General features: G+C 39.4%; 2 protein-coding genes across 2 annotated transcripts; both read right to left on the bottom strand.

Moving 5' to 3' along the window:
* Positions 1-2972: 2972 nt before the first annotated feature.
* LOC129550418 (olfactory receptor 5K1-like) lies at positions 2973-3891 on the bottom strand. Its single transcript, XM_055418055.2, is given in 2 exon segments — positions 2973-3384; positions 3386-3891. Coding segments are annotated over 2 exon segments (918 nt in total).
* Positions 3892-10489: 6598 nt separating this feature from the next.
* LOC129550413 (olfactory receptor 5H2-like) lies at positions 10490-13332 on the bottom strand. Its single transcript, XM_055418042.2, has 2 exons — positions 13314-13332; positions 10490-11457 (listed from the first exon to the last, which is right to left on the bottom strand). The coding sequence occupies exons 1-2, from the start codon at positions 13330-13332 to the stop codon at positions 10490-10492; spliced, it is 987 nt and encodes a 328-aa protein (XP_055274017.1).
* Positions 13333-23825: the final 10493 nt, after the last annotated feature.

Below are 23825 nucleotides of genomic sequence, written 5' to 3'. Positions count from 1 at the left end.
AGATACATATGTACATGTAGATATAGGTTTACAAAGAGAGTGATATGATTGATTTCTATATTTGTCTTCATATATGTGTACTTCCCATTGGTACTATCCTGGATAATTCTGATTGATATAAAGACTATGTATTTAGTGAACGTCTTTCTTTATACTGAAAAATAAATGGAAATATCATGATGCTGTTGTTAACTGTAACCACCAAATGAGGCTGACTTACATCCCTTCTCATCATATTATTACAGCATAAGGAATAGCTTGTATATAAGATTTCTTTGAGAATTGTGGTCCAAAAATCATATAATCCTGGCAACTAATTTTCTCCGGTGATAACCAATGTATCTCACCTGGAAGCTGACCTGGTCTAACTTTGTGAGACCCTCCAGAAATATGTAACAATAAGATTATTGTAAATATTTTAATCCAAACGTCTAACTTAAAAAATTCTCCTGATATACCCCAGGAAATAATACTCATGATAAAAAGAAGAAGGTTTAAATCACTTTAGTTGTATGATACTTGTGATTGTCTTGAAAGAAACTTAGAGTGGTAAACTGACTTGCAGTAGTTATCCCAGGGCAAGTGATCCCCCTGAACTCACTACAAAATTGATATCAAGTAAAAGACTCTTACTTCATTTGAAGTATTTTAAAGATGATGCTGTGAAAGTACTGCACTCAATATGTCAGCAAATTTGGAAAGCTCAGCAGTGGCCACAGGACTGGAAAAGGTCAGTTTTCATTCCAATCCCAAAGAAAGGCAATGTCAAAGAATCAAAGAATGCTCAAACTACCACATAATTGCACTCATCTCACACACTAGTAAAGTGATGCTCAAAATTCTCCAAGTCAGGCTTCAGCAATACGTGAACCATGCACTTCCAAGATGTTCAAGCTGGTTTTAAAAAAGGCAGAGGCACCAGAGATCAAATTGCCAACATCCACTGGATCATGGAAAAGGCAAGAGAGATCCAAAAAAAACATCTATTTCTGCTTCATTGACTATGCCAAAGCCTTACACTGTGTGCATCACAATAAACTGTGGAACATTCTGAAAGAGATGGGAATCCCAGACCACCTGACCTGCCTCTTGAGAAACCTGTATGCAGGTCAGGAAGCAACAGTTAGAACTGGACAAGGAACAACAGAATGGTTCCAAATAGGAAAAGGAGTACGTCAAGGTTGTATATTGTCACCCTGCTTATTTAACTTATATGCAGAGTACATCATGAGGAACGCTGGGCTGGAGGAAGCACTAGCTGGAATCAAGATTGCCGGGAGAAATATCAATAACCTAAAATATGCAGATGACACCACCCTTATGGCAGAAAGTAAAGAAGAACTAAAGAGCCTCTTGATGAAAGTGAAAAAGGAGAGTGAAAATGTTGGCTTGAAGCTCAACATTCAGAAAACAAAGATCATGGCATCTGGTCCCATCACTTCATGGGAAATAGATGAGGAAGCAGTGGAAACAGTGTCAGACTTTATTTTTGGGGGCTCCAAAATCACTGCTGATGCTGATTGCAGCCAGGAAATTAAAAGACGCTTACTCCTTGGAAGGAAAGTTATGACCAACCTAGATAGTATATTAAAAAGCAGAGACATTACTTTGCCAACCAAGGTCCATCTAGTCAAGGCTATGGTTTTTCCCGTGGTCATGTATGGATGTGAGAGTTGGACTGTGAAGAAAGCTGATCGCCGAAGAATTGATGCTTTTGAACTGTGGTGCTGGAGAAGACTCTTGGGAGTCCCTTGGACTGCAAGGAAATCCAACCAGTCCATTCTAAAGGAGATCAATCCTGGGTGTTCATTGGAAGGACTTATGCTAAAGCTGAAACTGCAATACTTTGGCCACCTCATGCGACGAGTTGACTCACCGGAAAAGAGTCTGATGCTAGGATGGATTGGGGGTAGGAGTAGACGGGGACAGCAGAGAATGAGATGGCTGGATGGCATCACCGACTCGATGGACATGCGTTTGAGTGAACTCCGGGAGTTGGTGATGGACAGGGAGGCCTGGCATGCTGTGGTTCATGGTGTCGCAAAGAGTGGACATGACTGAGCAACTGAACTGAACTGAACTGAACTGATGCACCTATTAATACTCTTAATTGCAATCAGCCCAAGATAGAGATATTCCTAATAATAAGCAAGTCAAATAATAATATGAGAGGAAGCAACCTTTATTTAATTAATATATTTGGTAATTAGACTGTCATATATGATGGGCTGGCAATCAAAAGCAAACAGCATAAAAATATCAAATACATAATAGTATCAATATAAGTAGAAACATATTCAACTACAGATTGATAAATCAATAATAAATTAAAATAATCTATTTCAGAGAATTTGTTAGAAAATTGACTAACAATGAAGAGGAAAGCGTTGATTAGGAAATAAATCTTTTATTTGAATTCATATTCAAATATAATATCTTAAACTCAAAATTTATATTCAAATGGAAATAAATAGCTTACTTCTGTCACATGGTATTGCCTAAAATGGAATTAATTTTTGGGAACTTGAGGTATGAGGAGTTTGTTAGATTATGGCTTCCAATTGCAGAAATTTGCCAGCAATATTAAATGAAGGCAAATGTTGTATATAACTTCTAGTTCTAGGATTTGTTGAAAATTGTAGCTATTATACTCTGAAACTAATAGTAACTGTTGGAACTAATCATACTGGAACACAGTTTTGTGTTACTCAAGAGTACTCTTGTGTTACTCAAGAATAATTATTTAGTTTATCCCTGATACAAACTAGTAGCTTATATTTTTGAGTACATTTTAGCAGAAAGTCTCTTTTCTGAACTTGTTTATTCAGCTCAGAAACTAATCATGTGTTAATAATTTAATATTTTATATTGAAAGTTGTCATTTCCCATTTTCTCAATATTCTTTGATTTTGAAAAAAGCTTTCTCAAATTGCAATCAGCTGTCCACATGGCATGGTAATTGTTTCAGAATGTTATGATAGGTTCATAATTTTTTTCATAACATTTATTACTTCCTTATTTCTTAAGCTATAAATAAAAGGGTTTAATAAAGGAATCACTAGAGTATAAAAAATAGCAACAGGTAAATCTTTATCTTCTTCATTAACTGAATTCGGTTGAATGTACGTGAAGAGAAGAGAACCATAGAATATTGAGACTGAGAGAAAGTGGGACGCACAAGTCGATAAAGCTTTCTTTCTTCCTTCTTTAGATTTCATCTTGAAAATTGTGAAAATAATGTAAAGGTAGGAAATTATTACTATGGTAATAGTGAATATTTGAACTGATCCTCCAAAGATAAATATCATTAATTCATTGATATAAGGGTCCACACAGGAGAGTCTGTATAATGGAAGAACATCACAAAAAAAGTGATTGATTTGAACGGAAAGTTAACCTAAACAGAAACCCTATGTGAATTATGGAATGCAGGTTTCCAGCTACGTATGCCCCTGTGGTCATCTCAATGCAGAGTTTCTGTGACATCATGGTGTGGTACTGCAGTGGTTTGCAGATGGCCACAAAGTGATCATAAGCCATTGCTGCCAGGAGAAAGGAGTCTGCACTTTCAGCAAGACAGAGAAAGTAAAATTGTGCCATGCATTCATAGAGAGAAATCATCTTGTCCTTAGAAAAGAAGTTCTCCAACATTTTGGGGGTGATGGCACAGGAACAACAGGAATCCATCAGAGCAAGATTACCCAGGAAGATGTACATTGGTGTGTGAAGACGATGCTCTGTTACTATCAATGCCACCAGGCCAAGATTCCCCACCATGGTGATCAGATAGATGATAAAGAACACCAGAAACAGAAGAATCCTCAGCTCTGGGTGATCTGTAAATCCTATGAGGATAAATTCAATTGCCAAGGAGCAGTTATCCTCAGCCATCTCTACCTTGTTTGTTGAGACAGGAATTATGGAAATACAAGATTCTAATTTAGAGCATGTATATTTTATCTTTAAATTTTTATTTTTGCAACAAGGAAAGGAGCTGCTTCTTCAGATTCTCCTACTGTCTCTGTGACGGCACACAGACTTCTAAGGGACATTTGTTCCCTTAACATGTCAGCCTCTATGACCTCAAATCTAAAACTCAGGTTCATGAGCCTATTTTGATAATTCCAGGAAGGATGCTTACAGTGGGAAAGGTTTGTCTTTATGAAATTGTACAAGTACAGTGTACAAATTTAAGGTATCCATATTTGGTTCAGTGTCCTCAAATAAGTTCAGTGTCAGTATTTCGAGTTTTTTAGAATAAATTTAAAATCAATTTTTCTTTACATATACTTTTTTCATTGAGCAAAAGTTTTCATATAATCTCCCAGTGGAGTGCCTGTTTGAAAAAAAATACAGTAGACAGCTTAAAATTTTGCCTTAGGAGTTGCATGAATATTACTAAGATTAAGGGGAGGACTATTCCCTGTTCTTAAAAATGACAGAATGATTTCTGTTCGTTTCCAAGGCAAACCATTCAATATTACAGTAATCCAGGCCTATGCCCCAACCAGTAATGCTGAAGAAGCCGAAGTTAATCGGTTCTATGAAGACCTACAAGATCTTATAGAACTAACACCCAAAAAAAGATGTCCTTTTCATTATAGGGGACTGGAATGCAAAAGTAGGAAGTCAAGAAACACCTGGAGTAACTGGCAAATTTGGCCTTGGAGCACGGAATGAAGCAGGGCAAAGGCTAATTGAGTTTTGTCAAGAGAATGCACTGGTCATAGCAAACACCCTCTTCCAACAACACAAGAGAAGACTCTACTCATGGACATCACCAGATGGTCAACACCGAAATCAGATTGATTATATTCTTTGCAACCAAAGATGGAGAAGCTGTATACAGTTAGCGGAAACAAGACCAGGAGCTGACTGTGGCTCAGATCATGAACTCCTTATTGCCAAATTCAGACTTAAATTGAAGAAAGTAGGGAAAACCACTAGACCATTCAGATATGACCTCAATCAAATCCCTTATGATTATACAGTGGAAGTGAGAAATAGATTTAAGGGACTAGATCTGATTGATAGAGTGCCTGATGAACTCTGGACGGAGGTTCGTGATATTGTACAGGACACAGGGACCAAGACCATCCCCATGGAAAAGAAATGCAAAAGAGCATAATGGCTGTCTGAGGAGGCCTTACAAATAGCTGTGAAAAGAAGAGAAGCGAAAAGCAAAGGAGAAAAGGAAAGATATAAGCATCTGAATGCAGAGTTCCAAAGAATAGCAAGGAGAGATAAGAAAGCCTTCCTCAGTGATCAATGCAAAGAAATAGAGGAAAACAACAGAATAGGAAAAACAAGAGACCTCTTCAAGAAAATTAGAGATTCCAAGGTAACATTTCATGCAAAGATGGGCTCGATAAAGGACAGAAATGGTATGGACCTAACAGAAGCAGAAGATATTAAGAAGAGGTGGCAGGAATACACAGAAGAACTGTGCAAAAAAGATCTTCACGACCAAGATAGTCATGATAATGTGATCACTGACCTAGAGACAGACATCTTGGAATGTGAAATCAAGAAGGCCTTAGAAAGCATCACTACGAACACAGCTAGTGGAGGTGATGGAATTCCAGTTGAGCTATTTCAAGTCTTGAAAGATGATGCTGTGAAAGTGCTTCACTCAATATGCCAGCAGATTTGGAAAACTCAGCAGTGGCCACAGGACTGGAAGATGTCAGTCTTCATTCCAATCCCAAAGAAAGGCAATGCCAAAGAATGCTCAAACTACCGCACAATTGCACTCATCTCACACGCTAGTAAAGTCATGCTCAAAATTCTCCAAGCCAGGATTCAGCAGTATGTAAACCGTGAACTCCCAGATGTTCAAGCAATTTTTAGAAAAGGCAGAGGCACCAGAGATCAAATTGCCAACATCCGCTGGATTATGGAGAAAGCAAGAGAGTTTCAGAAAAACATCTATTTCTGCTTCATTGACTATGCCAAAGCCTTAGACTGTGTGCATCACAATAGACTGTGAAAAATTTTGAAAGAGATGGGAATCCCAGACCACCTGACCTGCCTCTTGAGAAACCTGTTTGCAGGTCAGGAAGCAACAGTTAGAATTGGACATGGAACAACAGACTTGTTCCAAATAGGAAAAGGAGTATGTCAAGGCTGTACATTGTTACCTTGCTTATTTAACTTCTATGCAGAGTACATCATGAGGAACGCTGGGCTGGAAGAAGCACAAGCTGGAATCAAGATTGCTGGGAGAAATATCAACAACCTCAGATATGCAGATGACACCACCCTTATGGCAGAAAGCGAAGAGGAACTCAAAAGCCTCTTGATGAAAGTGAAAGAGGAGAGTGAAAAGTTTGGCTTGAAGTTCAACATTCAGAAAACAAAGATCATGGCATCTGGTCCCATCACATCATGGGAAATAAATGGGGAAACAGTGGAAACAGTATCATATTTTATTTTTGGGGGGCTCCAAAATCACTGCAGATGCTGATTGCAGACATGAAATTAAAAGACCCTTACTCCTTGGAAGGAAAGTTATGACCAACCTAGATAGTGTATTAAAAAGCAGAGACATTACTTCGCCAACCAAGGTCCATCTAGTCAAGGCTATGGGATTTTCCGTGGTCATGTATGGATGTGAGAGTTGGACTGTGAAGAAAGCTGACCACCGAAGAATTGATGCTTTTGAACTGTGGTGCTGGAGAAGACTCTTGAGAGTCCCTTGGACTGCAAGGAGAGCCAACCAGTCCATTCTAAAGGAGATCAATCCTGGGTATTCATTGGAAGGACTGATGCTAAAGCTGAAACTGCAATACTTTGGCCACCTCATGCAATGAGTTGACTCCCTGGAAAAAACTCTGATGCTAGGAAAGGTTGGGGGCGGGGGGAGAAGGGGACGACAGAAGATGAGATGGCTGGATGGCATCCCCGACTCTGTGGACATGAGTTTGAGTGAACTCCGGGAGTTGGTGATGGACAGGGAGGCCTGGTGTGCTGTGATTCATGGGGTCTCGAAGAGTGGTACATGACTGAACGACTGAACTGAACTGATCTGAGCCACAGTCAGCTCCTGGTCTTGTTTTTCCTTACTGTATAGAGATTCTCCATCTTTAGCTGCAAAGAATATAATCATTCTGATTTTGTTCTTGAGCATCTGGTGTCCATGTGTAGAGTCTTCTCTTGTGTTGTTGGAAGAGGGTGTTTGCTATGACCAGTGCATTCTCTTGGTGAAACCCTAATAGCCTTTGCCCTACTTCATTCTTATCCATCCTAAACCTTCAGTTTATCATTAACTTTCTTAGCAAATTTCTCCAGTTTGACCTACAAATACATACACAGCTAGAAAGGACTTTAGAAATCATCATAGATAGTGAGAGATAACTTGCCTTTTGCCTCTCTGAGAGTCGGACTGTGAAGAAAGCTAAGCACCGAAGAATTGATGCTTTTGTACTGTGGTGTTGGAGAAGACTCTTGAGAGTCCCTTGGACTGCAAGCACATCCAACCAGTCCATCTTAAAGGAGATCAGTCCTGGGTGTTCATTGGAAGGACTGAAGCTAAAGCTGAAAGTCCAGTTCTTTGGCCACCTGATGTGAAGGGCTGCTGCTGCTGCTGCTAAATCGCTTCAGTAGTGTCCGACTCTGTGTGACCCAGTAGACGGCAGCCCGCCAGGCTCCCCCGTCCCTGGGATTCTCCGATGTGAAGAGCTAACTCACTGGAAAAGACCCTGATGCTGGGAGGGATTGGAGGCAGGAGGAGAAGGGGACAACAGAGGATGAGATGGCTGGATGGCATCACTGACTCGATGGACATGAGTTTGAGTGAACTCTGGGAGTTGGTGATGAAAACGGAGGACTGGCATGCTGCGATTCATGGGGTTGCAAAGAATCGGACAGGACTGAGTGACTGAACTGAATTGAACTGAACTGGAGCACACTAAGGTAAAAATATCTCTCATAGTGTATCTCTTTGTCTTCATTATCTTAGATCCCCCATCATTTTTTTTTCTCATTGCTTTCCCATTTCTTTCTGTGATATGATAGTTGATTCCCATGAGAAGCCTTACAAATAGCTGTGAAAAGAAGAGAAGCGAAAAGCAAAGGAGAAAAGGAAAGATATAAGCATCTGAATGCAGAGTTCCAAAGAATAGCAAGGAGAGATAAGAAAGCCTTCCTCAGTGATCAATGCAAAGAAATAGAGGAAAACAACACAATGGGAAAAACAAGAGATCTCTTCAAGAAAATCAGAGATTCCAAGGGAACATTTCATGCAAAGATGGGCTCGATAAAGGACAGAAATGGCATGGAACTAACAGAAGCAGAAGATATTAAGAAGAGGTGTCAAGAATACACAGAAGAACTGTACAAAAAAGATCTTCACGACCAAGATAGTCACGATAACGTGATCACTGACCTAGAGCCAGACATCTTGGAATATGAAGTCAAGTGGGCCTTAGAAAGCATCACTACGAACAAAGCTAGTGGAGGTGATGGAATTCCAGTTGAGCTATTTCAAATCTTGAAAGATGATGCTGTGAAAGTGCTTCACTCAATATGCCAGCAGATTTGGAAAACTCAGCAGTGGCCACAGGACTGGAAAAGGTCAGTCTTCATTCCAATCCCAAAGAAAGGCAATGCCAAAGAATGCTCAAACTACCACACAGTTGCACTCATCTCACACGCTAGTAAAGTCATGCTCAAAATTCTCCAAGCCAGGCTTCAGCAATATGTGAACCATGAACTCCCAGATGTTCAAGCAGGGTTTAGAAAAGGCAGAGGCACCAGAGATCAAATTGCCAACATCCGCTGGATCATGGAGAAAGCAAGAGAGTTCCAGAAGAGCATCTATTTCTGCTTCATTGACTATGCCAAAGCCTTTGACTGTGTGGATCACAATAAACTGTGGAACATTCTGAAAGAGATGGGAATCCCAGACCATCTGACCTGCCTCTTGAGAATCCTGTATGCAGGTCAAGAAGCAACAATCAGAACTGGACATGGAACAACAGACTGGTTCCAAATAGGAAAAGGAGTACGTCAAGGCTGTATATTGTCACCTTGCTTATTTAACTTATATGCAGAGTACATCATGAGGAACGCTGGGCTGGAAGAAGCACAAGCTGGAATCAAGATTGTCGGGAGAAATATCAATAACCTCAGATATGCAAATGACACTACCCTTATGGCAGAAAGTGAAGAGGAACTCAAAAGCCTCTTGATGAAGGTGAAAGAGGAGAGTGAAAAGGTTGTCTTGAAGCTCAACATTCAGAAAACAAAGATCATGGCATCTGGTCCCATCACTTCATGGGAAATAGATGGAAAAACAGTGGAAACAGTGTCAGACTTTTTTTGGGGGGGCTCCAAAATCACTGCAGATGCTGACTGCAGCCAGGAAATTAAAAGACACTTACTCTTTGGACGGAAAGTTATGACCAACCTTGATAGTATATTAAAAAGCAGAGACATGACCTTGCCAACCAAGGTCTGTCTAGTCAAGGCAATGGTTTTTCCCGTGGTCATGTATGGATGTGAGAGTTGGACTGTGAAGAAAGCTGATTGCCGAAGAATTGATGCTTTTGAACTGTGGTGTTGGAGAAGACTCTTGAGAGTCCCTTGTACCAGAAGGAGATCCAACCAGTCCATTCTATGGGAGATCAATCCTGGGTGTTCATTGGAGGGACTGATGCTGAAGCTGAAACTGCAATACTTTGGCCACCTTATGCGATGAGTTGACTCACTGGAAAAGACTCTGATGCTGGGAAAGGTTGGGGGCGGGAGAAGAAGGGGACGACCGAGAATAAGATGGCTGGATGGCATTACCGACTCTGTGGTCATGAGTTTGAGTGAGCTCCGGGAGTTGGTGATGGACAGGGAGGCCTGGCGTTCTGTGATTCATGGGGTCGCGGAGAGTCGGACACTTCTGAGCGACTGAACTTAACTGAAATAAAGTGGAATGTAAGACCTTTTGATGGCCAGCAGAATTCCTAGGGTTTGCCTCTCTTCATTCAAATACCAATCTGCCTCCACTTTGGAGTTAAATGTGATTGACAAATAAGGTCAAAGACATCATAAACAAGTCTCCTTCAGAGGAACTGCTCTGTTTTAATATTTAATGCATTTTAAAACCACATCGAAGAACATACAGGCATAGAAAATATTTGGGGTTTTTTGCTTTATTTTAGTATTCTCTGCTGCTGCTGCTGCTGAGTCACTTCAGTCGTGTCCGACTCTGTGTGACCCCATAGACGGAAGCCCACCAGGCTCCCCCATCCCTGGGATTCTCCAGGCAAGAACACTGGAGTGGGTTGCCATTTCCTTCTCCAGAATAAGAGGATAAAATTTTTATATGTTTTTGAATAAGAATATAAATCTATTTTATGGGATTTATTAGTTACTAATGTCTTAAGTGACTAAATAATAGAACAATTATACACCCAAAAAAGCTGAACACTGTCACATAGCAACATCTAAACTATATAATTTTGTTAATATTTAAATGAAAGGAGTACTTATAATACTATGAGATCCAACCATCTCTCTTTAACATTTTTGTCAGGGAATCTATGACTTTCTTATTTCTCAGGCTGTAAATAATTGGATTCAAAAAAGGAATTATGACAGTGTAAAATAAAGAGTCCATCATATCTTGATCATTTGCTCGTGTGGATCCAGGGCGCACATACATGAAAAGCAGAGGCCCATAGTAGAAGGAGATAGACAAGAGGTGGGCCCCACAGGTGGAGAAGGCCTTCCTTATGCCTTGCAAAGATTTCCTTTTTAATATTGTAAAGAGAACAAGTGTATATGAGATAAAAACTATCAGAATGCTGAACACCTGTATTGAGCCAGAGAAAATAAATAACATCAGGACATTAACAGAAGGATCAGTACAGGAAATTTTAATCAGTGGCATGACATCACAGTAAAAATGAAGTATTACGTTAGTATTACAAAAGGTTAACCTGAATAAAAAACCTGTATGAATTAAGGCATGAAGAAGGCCACCTACAAATGATGAGACTAGCAGCTGCATGCATAGTCTATTGGTCATAATCACTGGATAAAGTAATGGTTTGCATATGGCTACATAGCGATCATATGCCATTGTTGCCAGCAAAAAACATTCTGTGGTTACACTGATTGCAAAGGAAAAGAATTGTACTATGCATTCAGAGAGAGATATCATCTTACTCTTGCCTAGGAAGTTGACTAACATCTTGGGGGTCACTGTGGATGATAACCAAGTATCCACAAAGGCCAAATTCCCAAGAAAAAAGTACATTGGGATATGAAGTTGAGGGTCATTGTAGATGAGTGCAATCAAACCAGTGTTTCCCACGATGGTGACGAGATATATCATAAAAAACAGCAGAAACAGGGGAATTTGCCACTCTGGTTGACATGTAAGTCCTGTAAGAATGAACTCTGTCAGCTCTGTTGCATTTTTTGTTTCCATATCCTTAATAGATGGCCTCTGAAATGCAATGTGGTAAATGGAGAAAGGACATCATTTATTTTTAAAAGTGAATCTGCTGAGCGTAATTGAAATAAAAGCATATACTAACCTGAACATTTTTTATTTTACTTTTACTATGATACATGAAAATTAGTAGTGGAAAAGTTTTATTAGAATAATGTAATTGCATCATTTAATTTTTTTTTCAGAAGTGAGCAGATTTAGAACACAGAAAAGCATTATGTCATTTAAAACTTTGCACAGAAATGAGAAGATTTAGAAGAGAAGAAAGAAATTCTGAAGATGAGCAAACTTCAGTTCAATTCAGTTCAGTCTCTCAGTCGTGTCCGACTCTTTCCAACCGCATGAATCACAGCATACCAGACCTCCCTGTCCATCACCAACTCCCGGAGTTCACTCAAACTCATGTCCATCGAGTCGGTGATGCCATCCAGCCATCTCATCCTCTGTCATCCCCTTCTCCTCCTGCCCCCAATCCCTCCCAGCATCAGAGGCTTTTCCAATGAGTCAACTCTTCTCATGAGGTGGCCAAGTATTGGAGTTTCAGCTTTAACATCAGTCCTTCCAGTGAATACCCAGGACTGGTCTCCTTTAGAATGGACAGGTTTGATCTCCTTGCAGTCCAAGGGACTCTCAAGAGTCTCCTTCAACACCACAGTTCAAAAGCATCAATTTCTCAGTGCTCAGCTTTCTCAATAGTCCAACTCTCACATCCATACTTGACTACTGGAAAAACCATAGCCTTGACTAGACGGACTTTTGTTGACAAAGTAATGTCTCTGCTTTTTAATATATTGTCTAGGTTGGACATAACTTTCCTTCCAAGGAGTAAACGTCTTTTAATCTCATGGCTGCAATCACCATCTGCAGTGATTTTGGAGCCCCCAAAAACAAAGTCTGACACTGTTTCCACTGTTTGCCCATCTATTTCTCATGAAGTGATGGGACCAGATGACATGATCTTAGTTTTCTGCATGTTGAGCTTTAAGCCAACTTTTTCACTCTCCTCTTTCACGTTCATCATGAGCAGACTTAGGGGATGCTAAATAACCTCGGATATGCAGATGACACCACCCTTATGGCAAAAAAAGAGGAGAAACTAAAAAGCCTCTTAATGAACATGAAAGAGGAGAGTGAAAAAGTTGGCTTAAAGCTCAACATTCAGAAAACTAAGATCATGACATCTGGTTCCATCACTTCATGGAAAGTAGATGGGGAAACAGTGGAAACAGTGACAGACTTTATTTTGGGGGACTCCAAAATCACTGCAGATGGTGATTGCAGCCATGAAATTAAAAGACGTTTACTCCTTGGAAGGAAAGTTATGTCCAACCTAGATAATATATTAAAAAGCAGAGACATTACTTTGTCAACAAAAGTCCGTCTAGTCAAGGCTATGGTTTTTCCAGTAGTCAAGTATGGATGTGAGAGTTGGACTATCGAGAAAACGGAGCACTGAGAAACTGATGCTTTTGAACTGTGGTGTTGAAGGAGACTCTTGAGTCCCTTGGACTGCAAGGAGATCTAACCAGTCAATCCTAAAGGAAATCAGTCCTGAATATTCATTGGAAAGACTGACATTAAAGCTGAAGCATCAATAGTTAGGCCACCTGATGCAAAGAACTGATTCATTGGAAAAGACCCTGCTGCTGGGAAAGATTGAAGGCAGAATGAGAAGGGGACAGCAGAGGATGAGATAGTCAGATGGCATCACTGCCTCAATGGACATGAGTTTGAGCAAGCTCTGGGTGTTGGTGATGGACAGGGAGCCTGGTGTGCTGCAGTCCATGGGGTCGCAAAGAGTCGCACACGACTAAGCAACAGAATTGACTGATAGAGTAAGGTCAAGAAGTTCTTTGTGTATAACATGGATATAAGAACATAATAACAATATTAGAAGGGACCAGTTTATAAAATGAATGAAATGCCGTGTGAAGATCTTGAACTTCATTCTGCAAGCGTTCGGCAAGAATTTAAAACTTATTAGACAAGGAGGGAGAACATCACTTATTTTTTCAAGTTAAATATTTGGCTATAGAAAATAGGGTGCAGGGAGAAGAAACTTGCATCATAAGCAATAATTAGGAAGCTGTAGCTATTGTGCAATGATTCCTAAGCCAGATCACACATCAGAATTGTCTGGGGGAATTTTGTGCAAAATATTGATTCTGAAGTATAACTGAAGAAATTGATTCAGTAGATTATGAATGGGCTCTGATAAAAGGTATTTTATAAATATTCACCAGGTGATCTAAATGTATGTGAAATTCTTAGTTCATGTGATATAACATTAGGAATGATGAGGAAGACAAAGAGATCAAAATAAAATGAGAATGAAGATCACTTGTACTGCTGAACTCAAGTTTGTGTCCCCGATGAAAGTATCTAATATGTTGAGAACAGTTTACATTTCTTGACCAACCTAGACAGCATATTAAAAAGCAGAGACATTACTTTGCCAACGTCTAGTCAAGGCTATGGTTTTTCCAGTAGTCATGTATGGCTGTGAGAGTTAGACTGTGAACAAAGCTGAGTGCTGAAGAACTGATGCTTTTGAACTGCGGTGTTGGAGAAGACTCTTGAGAGTCCCTTGGACTGCAAGGAGATCCAACCAGTCCATCCTAAAGGAGATCAGTCCTGGGTGTTCATTGGAAGGCCTGATGCTGAAGCTGAAACTCCAGTACTTTGGCCACCTGATGCGAAGAGTTGACTCACTGGAAAAGACTCTGATGCTGGGAGGGATTGGGGGCAGGAGGAGAAGGGGACGACAGAGGATGAGATGGCTGGATGGCATCATCGACTCTATGGACATGAGTTTGGGTAAACTCCGGGAGTTGGTGATGGACAGGGAGGCCTGGCATGCTGCGATTCATGGGGTCGCAAAGAGTCAGACATGACTGAGCGACTGAACTGAATTGAACCTCCGGAAGACAGATATGAATTTTTTTTTGCCTGTAGAACAGTATCATATAGCTTTTCAAAAGAGAAAGAGGAGGGTATTGAGATAAGAATGGGTAGACAAGTGAAGTGGAAAATTTTATTGAATGAAAAGAAAACAAAAAGGAACAAAAAGCAGAAAGAGACTAAGGACCATGGATAAACATAGGACAGATCAGGAAATGGAGAGAGAGAGAAGTATTAGAAAAGTTGAAGATGAAATAAAAGTCTCAGAGTTTGGGGGCTTAGTGGTGGCAAATATTTGTCTTAACTCTGGTTTCATCAAAAGTTGGCAGCGCTGGATGTATAGAACAGTCTTTTGGACTCTGTGGGAGATGACGAGGGTGGGATGATTCGGGAGAATGGCATCGAAACATGTATACTATCATATGTGAAACGAATTGCCAGTCCAAGTTCGATGCATGATACAAGATGCTCGGGGCTGGTGCACTGGGATGAACCAGAGGGATGGGATGGAGAGGGAGGTGGGAGGGGGGTTCAAGATGGGGAACACATGTACACCCGGGGCAGATTCATGTCAATGTATGGCAAAACCAATACAATAATGTAAAGTAATTAGCCTCCAATTAAAATAAATAAATTAAAAAATAAATAAATAAATATATTAACCCTTAAAAAAAAAGTTGGCAGTGCTGGGAAACCTTTCTTTTACTTTTCTTCAAAATTCCAAGTTTATTTTCATATGGAATTTATATATGAATTAGTATTGCATTTTCAATTTATTTAAAATTGTTCATAAATATACTAGCATTGCCTCAAAGTTCTTTTCATATTTAAAAGATGTTTTATCATTGTTATTACTGTAATCAAAGCTGGATTTATCTAGAAATTCAGCTTTTCTTTATAGCATTTGCTTCTCTGCAACTTTTAGTAGCAGAATCAAATTGAGCTCAAAGCTAAAACTGAATAAAGGCAATGTAGCTGTAATTGCCGTTCTTCCATGCAACCCCAAATTAATAAATAATCAGAAATTCTTAATTCAGTGTGTGGGTACTTAAGGCCTACCTTTTACTAAAGGTCAAAAGAGACTGGAGAGGTATTTTTACCATTTCAGAAGATACATAAATAGATAGAGAGATGATACATTTACATATTCAGTGAAATAACCTAAGAAATACATGGAAAAGTAGTGAATGTAGGTTAACTAAGTAGAATAAATATTTTGAATACAACTGTCAGGAAGATCTTGCATGGGAAACATTGTGGCCTAAATATTTCAACCCACTTTTAATTTATTTAATGTTCCAGTTTACCAAAGTTTATCTTATGGACTAATTATATAATAATTATATTAACCAAATAATTAAATTTCATTAAGGATTACAATGTGGCCTTAGAGCTATCTTGCTTGACAATAATAAAATATACAGATTATTCACTATTTGTTTTTCATTTTCACCTGGCTATTTTGATATCTTGTAAACCAAATCAAAATTATTATAAATTTTATAGCATTTTTGACTTTCAGTTCTGTTCGTCACTCAGTCTTATCCGACTCTGTTTTCAGTAAAAACATGATATTATAGAAATCATTCTCTCTTACCAGTATCTACTAAGAAGTTTTCAAGATCCTTTTAGAGTTCAGCTTTCTGAAGTAGAAAATAATACAAGAGCACTGCAGTGACGATAACCCAGGCAACAGTTCTTTGTACACTGTTTCATTTTGAAGGCTTCGTTTTCAGGAAACTGTTGTTTTTGAGAATTTGTCTTTAACACAGAGTCAATAAGTTGTGTGCTTTTGTCAGAAGAGGAAAGAGCGTAGAACTCAAATCCCCCTGATAATGCCCAAAGATTCCCTTTAGGACAAAACTAAGCTGGTCTACTGGGCATTTTGGACTTGGACACGTATGAGAAATCCAGGTTGTCTCATTGGGCATTACAGACAAGACATTGTAGACAGTTCCCAGGTTCATCAATTGAAATTGCACTTCATACCACTTCTTTCCACCACAGGCACTTTTGAAATGTTTATGCAAACTCCAGTTTATCTATAAATTTGATATTCTAAGTTCTTTGATGAGTACAGTATTGTCTGAGCTCATCACACATGATTTCAGGGAGGCCAAAGTTACAGATTCTCTTTAGCAGTCAACTCCTAAATTTTTCCTTCTTGTGCAAACCATGGCTCACATTCCACAACTACACCTGACTTCCTACTTTAAACTGAAATCTAGTGAGGAATCTTACTAGGCAAAATTTGCGGGAGGAGAAAAGGAAAAAGAACACCAAGGACGACTGTGGGAAGAGGCCTAGGTTAGTGCTTCTCAAACATTAATCCCTATGAATATTCCAGAGATTTTTTTAAAATGCAAATTCTGTTTAAGCAGTGATGACTGTGAGTCTACATTTCTAATATGGTGTTGTCTCCAGACATTTGCCTTCTTCAGTTTCATTATCTGCAGGCCTACCTTATCGAAGAACCAGATAATTAGAGAAATAAACCAAAAAAATTTGCAAATGTAGTAGAAATATAAAAAGAGAAGCAAAGAGGAGTCAGAGTGGTCAAGGGAAGCCAGCATTGGTGGGGTCACATCAGATCTCATGGTAGGTGAGATTTTGTTCTATACCACAACTTAAATGAAAACTGTTCAGGGATTTTGAACACGGCAGTCACATGTTCAGATTTGCCTTTAAGTAAAAACAAAGTTGCCATTGAGCATCACTGAGAAAAATAATGGCATTATTTATATCACAGTATTATAATATGACAATTGTGATGTGTTTTTATATCTGAAGTATACAACGAATGTTTAACCTCTACTTAGGATTTGATTGAAAGTTAGAGCGAAAACAAAGGATATTTTTTGGGTCATTTTTCAATTCTTCCATGTAACTAGAATTCTGCTAGTGAAAGCTAAAAAGGAGGTGAAAAAGAAAATATAGATAAAGAGAAGTAACTGTGGAAACTCAGCAGACAGATGAAGTAAGCAATAAAATGTGCATCAACACATATAATATGTAGCTTCAAGATAACCCACCCTTGCCTTAAACATACTGCCCACTTCAATATTGTGTAACTATCTTTTCACTCTTTTTTTTTTTAATCTATCAGGTTTGTTTTATTTTTAATTTAACAGGTGTCTGCATTGTGCTTTCCAACATAAGCAGTCTTTTCAATTTTATCATTTCAGTAGGTGGGTCATGATATCTCACTATAGTCTTAATTTGCATTTCCCCCAATGACAAATTATATTGAGAATGTTTATTCTGTCTTATGAAACAAATCCAAAAAGATATTACTATGATTTATGTCAAATAATGTTCTAGTATGTTTTCTTGTAAGGATTTGTGCATGTTAAGTCACTTCAGTCATGTCTGACTCTTTGAAACCCTATAGACTGGGGTCCACCAGGCTCTTCTGTCCATGGGATTCTCCAGACAAGAATTTTGGAGTGGGTTCCCATTTCCTCCTCCAGGGGATCTTCTCAACCCAGGGATCGAACCTACGTCTCTTATGTCTGCTGCATTAGCAGGTGAATTCTTTATACTAGTGCTACCTGAGGCGATGGCAACCCCACTCCAGTGTTCTTGCCTGGAGAATCCCAGGGACGGGGGAATCTGGTGGGCTGCCGTTTATGGGGTCGCACAGAGTCAGACACGACTGAAGCAACTTAGCAGCAGCAGCAGCAGCAGTGCTACCTGGGAAGCCAATGTAAGGATTTATGGTCTTACATTTTGGTCTTTAAGTCATTTTGAGTTTATTTTTGTATATGGTGTGAGAAAGTGCTCTAACTTCATTCTTTTATATGGAGAATCCAGTTTTCCCAGTAGCACTTATTTTTTAAATTTATTTTTAATTGCTGGATAATTGCAATGTTGTGCTGGTTTCTGCCATACAATAACATGAATCAATAATAGGTATATACTCCCTCTTGAACCTCCCACCTCTCTAGGTCATCACACAGCAACAGATTGAACTCCCTGTGTTATACAGCAGCTTCCCACTAGCTAGCTATTTTACACATGATAATGTGTATGTTTCAATGCTGCTCTCTCAATTTGTCCCACCCTCTCTTTGCCCTGCTGTGCCCACAAGTCCACTCTCTATGTCTACATCTCTATTCCTGCCGTACAAATAGGTTCATCAGTACCATTTTTCTAGATTCCATAAATATGTGTCAATACATGATATTTGTTTTTTCTTTTTTAACTTACTTCACCCTGTATAACAGGCTCTAAGTTCATCCACCTCAGTTTAGCTGACTCAAATTCATTCCTGTTTACGGCCAGCAGCACTTACTGAAGAGACTGAATTTTCTCAATGTATGTCATTCCTCTTTTATTGTAGATTAATTAATGATTAGTTTATGGGTTTATCTCTGGGCTCTCCTTTGTGTTCCATTAATGGCTGCGCGGGCGCATGAGGGCCGAGAGGAGCTACTCCGCGTTCAAGGTCAGGAGGGGCGGCCTCGAGGAGATACCCCTCACCCAAGGTAAGGTACAGCGGCTGCACTTTGCTGGAGCCGCTGTGAAGAGATTTTCCACGACCAAGGTAAGAGAAACCCAAATAAGACGGTAGGTATTGCTAGGGGGCACCAGAGGGCGGACAGACTGATATCATAATCACAGGAAACTAGCCAAACTGATCACATGGACCACAGCCGAATGTGGTCCACTGGAGAAGGGAATGGCAAACCACTTCAGTATACTTGCCTTGAGAACCCCATGAACAGTAACAAAGGGCAAAATGATAGTATACTGAATGAGGAATTCCCCAGGTCAGTAGGTGCCCAGTATGCTACTGGAGCTCAGTGGGGAAATAACTATAGAAGGAATAAAGGGATGGAGCAAAAGCAAAACCAATACCCAGTTGTGGATGTGACCAGTGATAGAAGCAAGGTCCGGTGCTGTAAAGAGCAGTATTGCATAGGAACTTGGAATGTTAGGTCCATGAATCAAGGCAAATTGGAAGTGGTCAAACAGGAGATGGCAAGAGTGAACGTTGACATTCTAGGAATCAGTGAATTAAAATGGACTGGAATGGGTGAATTTAACTCAGACGACCATTATATCTACTACTGTGGGCAGGAATCCCTTAGAAGAAATGGAGTAGCCATCATGGTCAACAAAAGAGTCCGAAATGCAGTACTTGGATGCAATCTTAAAAATGACAGGATGATTTCTGTTCGTTCCAAGGCAAACCATTCAATATTACAGTAATCCAGGCCTATGCCCCAACCAGTAATGCTGAAGAAGCCGAAGTTAATCGGTTCTATGAAGACCTACAAGACCTTTTAGAACTAACACCCAAAAAAGATGTCCTTTTCATTATAGGGGACTGGAATGCAAAAGTAGGAAGTCAAGAAACACCTGGAGTAACTGGCAAATTTGGCCTTGGAGCACGGAATGAAGCAGGGCAAAGGCTAATAGAGTTTTGTCAAGAGAATGCACTGGTCATAGCAAACACCCTCTTCCAACAGCACAAGAGAAGACTCTACACATGGACATCACCAGATGGTCAACACCGAAATCAGATTGATTATATTCTTTGCAACCAAAGATGGAGAAGCTGTATACAGTTAGCGAAAACAAGACCAGGAGCTGACTGTGGCTCAGATCATGAACTCCTTATTGCGAAGTTCAGACTTAAATTGAAGAAAGTAGGGAAAACCACTAGACCATTCAGATATGACCTCAATCAAATCCCTTATGATTATACAGTGGAAGTGAGAAATAGATTTAAGGGACTAGATCTGATTGATAGAGTGCCTGATGAACTCTGGACGGAGGTTCGTGACATTGTACAGGAGACAGGGACCAAGACCATCCCCATGGAAAAGAAATGCAAAAGAGCGAAATGGCTGTCTGAGGAGGCCTTACAAATAGCTGTGAAAAGAAGAGAGGTGAAAAGCAAAGGAGAAAAGGAAAGATATAAGCATCTGAATGCAGAGTTCCAAAGAATAGCAAGGAGAGATAAGAAAGCCTTCCTCAGTGATCAATGCAAAGAAATAGAGGAAAACAACAGAATAGGAAAAACAAGAGAGCTCTTCAAGAAAATTAGAGATTCCAAGGGAACATTTCATGCAAAGATGGGCTCGATAAAGGACAGAAATGGTATGGACCTAACAGAAGCAGAAGATATTAAGAAGAGGTGGCAGGAATACACAGAAGAACTGTACAAAAAAGATCTTCACGACCAAGATAGTCACGATAACGTGATCACTGACCTAGAGCCAGACATCTTGGAATGTGAAGTCAAGTGGGCCTTAGAAAGCATCACTACGAACAAAGCTAGTGGAGGTGATGGAATTCCAGTTAAGCTATTTCAAGTCTTGAAAGATGATGCTGTGAAAGTGCTGCACTCAATATGCCAGCAGATTTGGAAAACTCAGCAGTGGCCACAGGACTGGAAGAGGTCAGTCTTCATTCCAATCCCAAAGAAAGGCAATTCCAAAGAATGCTCAAACTACCGCACAATTGCACTCATCTCACACGCTAGTAAAGTCATGCTCAAAATTCTCCAAGCCAGGCTTCAGCAGTATGTAAACCGTGAACTCCCAGATGTTCATGCAGGTTTTAGAAAAGGCAGAGGCACCAGAGATCAAATTGCCAACATCCGCTGGATCATGGAGAAAGCAAGAGAGTTTCAGAAAAACATCTATTTCTGCTTTATTGACTATGCCAAAGCCTTTGACTGTGTCGATCACAATAAAATGTGGAACATTCTGAAAGAGATGGGAATCCCAGACCACCTGACCTGCCTCTTGAGAAACCTGTATGCAGGTCAGGAAGTAACTGTTAGAACTGGACATGGAACAACAGACTGGTTCCAAATAGGAAAAGGTGTACGTCAAGGTTGTATATTGTCACCTTGCTTATTTAATTTATATGCAGAGTACATCATGAGGAACGCTGGGCTGGAAGAAGCACAAGCTGGAATCAAGATTGCTGGGAGAAATATCAATAACCTCAGATATGCAGATTAGACTACCCTTATGGCAGAAAGTGAAGAGGAACTCAAAAGCCTCTTGATGAAAGTGAAAGAGGAGAGTGAAAAGGTTGGCTTGAAGTTCAACATTCAGAAAACAAAGATCAAGGCATCTGGTCCCATCACTTCATGGGAAATAGATGGGAAAACAGTGGAAACAGTGTCAGACTTTATTTTTTGGGGCTCCAAGATCACTGCAGATGCTGATTGCAGCCATGAAATTAAAAGACGCTTACTTCTTGGAAGGAAAGTTATGACCAACCTTGATAGCATATTAAAAAGCAGAGACATTACTTTGCCAACAAAGGTCCGTCTAGTCAAGGCTATGGTTTTTCCTGTGGTCATGTATGGATGTGAGAGTTGGACTGTGAAGAAAGCTGATCGCCGAAGAATTGATGCTTTTGAACTGTGGTGTTGGAGAAGACTCTTGAGAGTCCCTTGGACTGCAAGGAGATCCAACCAGTCCATTCTGAAGGAGATCAATCCTGGGTGTTCATTGGAAGGACTGATGCTGAAGCTGAAACTGCAATACTTTGGCCACCTCATGCGACGAGTTGACTCACTGGAAAAGACTCTGATGCTGGGAAAGGTTGGAGTGGGAGGAGAAGGGGACGACGGAGAATGAGATGGCTGGATGGCATCACCGACTCTGTGGACATGAGTTTGAGTGAACTCTGGGAGTTGGTGGTGGACAGGGAGGCCTGGCGTGCTGTGATTCATGTGGTTGCGGATAGTTGGACACGACTGTGCAACTGAACTGAACTGAACTGAACTGAAGCAGGGTGACAATATACAACCTTGAGGTACTCCTTTTCCTATTTGGAACCGGTCTGTTGTTCCACGTCCAGTTCTAACTGTTGCTTCCTGACCTGCATATAGGTTTCTCAAGAGGCATGTCAGATAGGTAGGTTTATTGCTCAGTATTTTATTTTTTAGTTTAATTATAAATGAGATGTCTCCTTAATATCTGTTTCTGATAGTTCATTGTTAATGAATAGAAATGCATCAGATTTCTGTATATTAATTTTGTATCTTGCAACTTTATTTGATGTTGAATTTTTTCAAAAGATTTTTCTGCATGTATTGAAATGATCATATTTTTTTTATTCTTCAATTTTTTGCTCTGTTTTATCACATTGATTGACTTGCAGAACCATCTTTGCATACCTGGTGTGATACCCACCTAATCACATGCTATCTTTGTAATATATTGCTGAAATTGGTTTGCTAATATTCATTTGAAGATTTTTGCCTTGGTGTTCATCATAGATATTGGGTTATAATTTCTTGTGATATATGTATTTCTTGCTTTTATATCAGGATAATCCTGGCAACATAAAATGAGTTTTAGCTTTTCTTCCTCTATAATTTTTAGAATACTTTGAGAAGGATGGGTGTTCACTTTTCTCTAAATGTTTAATAGAATTCACCTGTGTAGCTGTCTTGTCTTGGACATTTGTTTGTTGGGAGTTTTTGTTGTGTTTGTTGTTGTTGTTATTTTACTGATTCAGTTTCTCTGCTGGTAATTGGTCTGTTCATATTTTCTATTTCTTTCTGGTTTTGTCTTGGGAGACTGTACATATCTTGGTATTTATCCTTTTCTTCTAGGTTGTCCATTTTATTGACATATAGTTTGTTCATAGTAATCTCTTATGATCCTTTAAATTCTGTAGTGCTGGTTGTCATTTATTCTTTTCCATTTCTGATTTTTTGATTCCGATCCTCTTGATGAGTCTGACTAAAGGTTTAACAGTTTTCTTTATCTTTCAAAGAACCCATTCTTAGTTTCATTAATATTTTATGTTTTTTTCTTTTAATCTCTTTCATTTATTTCTGCTTTGACCTGTATGTTTATTTCCTTTTACTTAGGAATGATATTTTTCTGATTTCTGAGTTGGACTTGTTTTGCTGTAAACTTTCGTCTAATAGCTGCCTTTGCAGGATCATTGTGTTTTCATTTTTCCCCCTCTTTAAAAAAGTTTCTTCTTTGATTTCTTCATTGATCCATTGAAGTTTATTTAGCTTCCACATGTTTGTGTTTTCTGGAGGGATTTTTTTTCCTCATTGTTGATTTCTACTCTTAAAGCATTGTGGTCAGAATGCTTGATTTGATTTTAATTTTCTTAAATTTCCTAAGGCTTGTTTTTGGGTGCTGCCGTTTGTGATGTATCCTGGGGAGTGTTCCATGTGCATTTCAAACAATGTGCTTTTGCTGTTATGGGCTGGAATGTCCTGTATACATATCTATTAAGCCCATTTGATCTAAAGAGTCCTTGAAGATCAGTTTCTTTGCTGACTTTCTGTGTGGATGATCCATCCATTGATATAAGTGGAATGTTAATGTCCCCTACTATGATTCTGTTATTGTCAATATCTTCCTTTATGTTCATCTATATTTGCTTTCTGTACTGTGCTTCTATGTGGAATACATACATATTTACAATGGTCATATCTTCTTGGATGATGCCTTGATCATTATTTAGTGTATTT

The sequence above is a fragment of the Moschus berezovskii genome, chromosome 1 (assembly GCF_049115385.1).
Source record: "Moschus berezovskii isolate FMDL1 chromosome 1, NW_MosBer_1.0, whole genome shotgun sequence".
In the NCBI taxonomy this organism is placed as follows: domain Eukaryota; kingdom Metazoa; phylum Chordata; class Mammalia; order Artiodactyla; family Moschidae; genus Moschus; species Moschus berezovskii.
The sequence above is the reverse complement of the archived record's forward strand: the minus strand, read 5'-3'. Positions and strand labels throughout refer to the sequence as shown.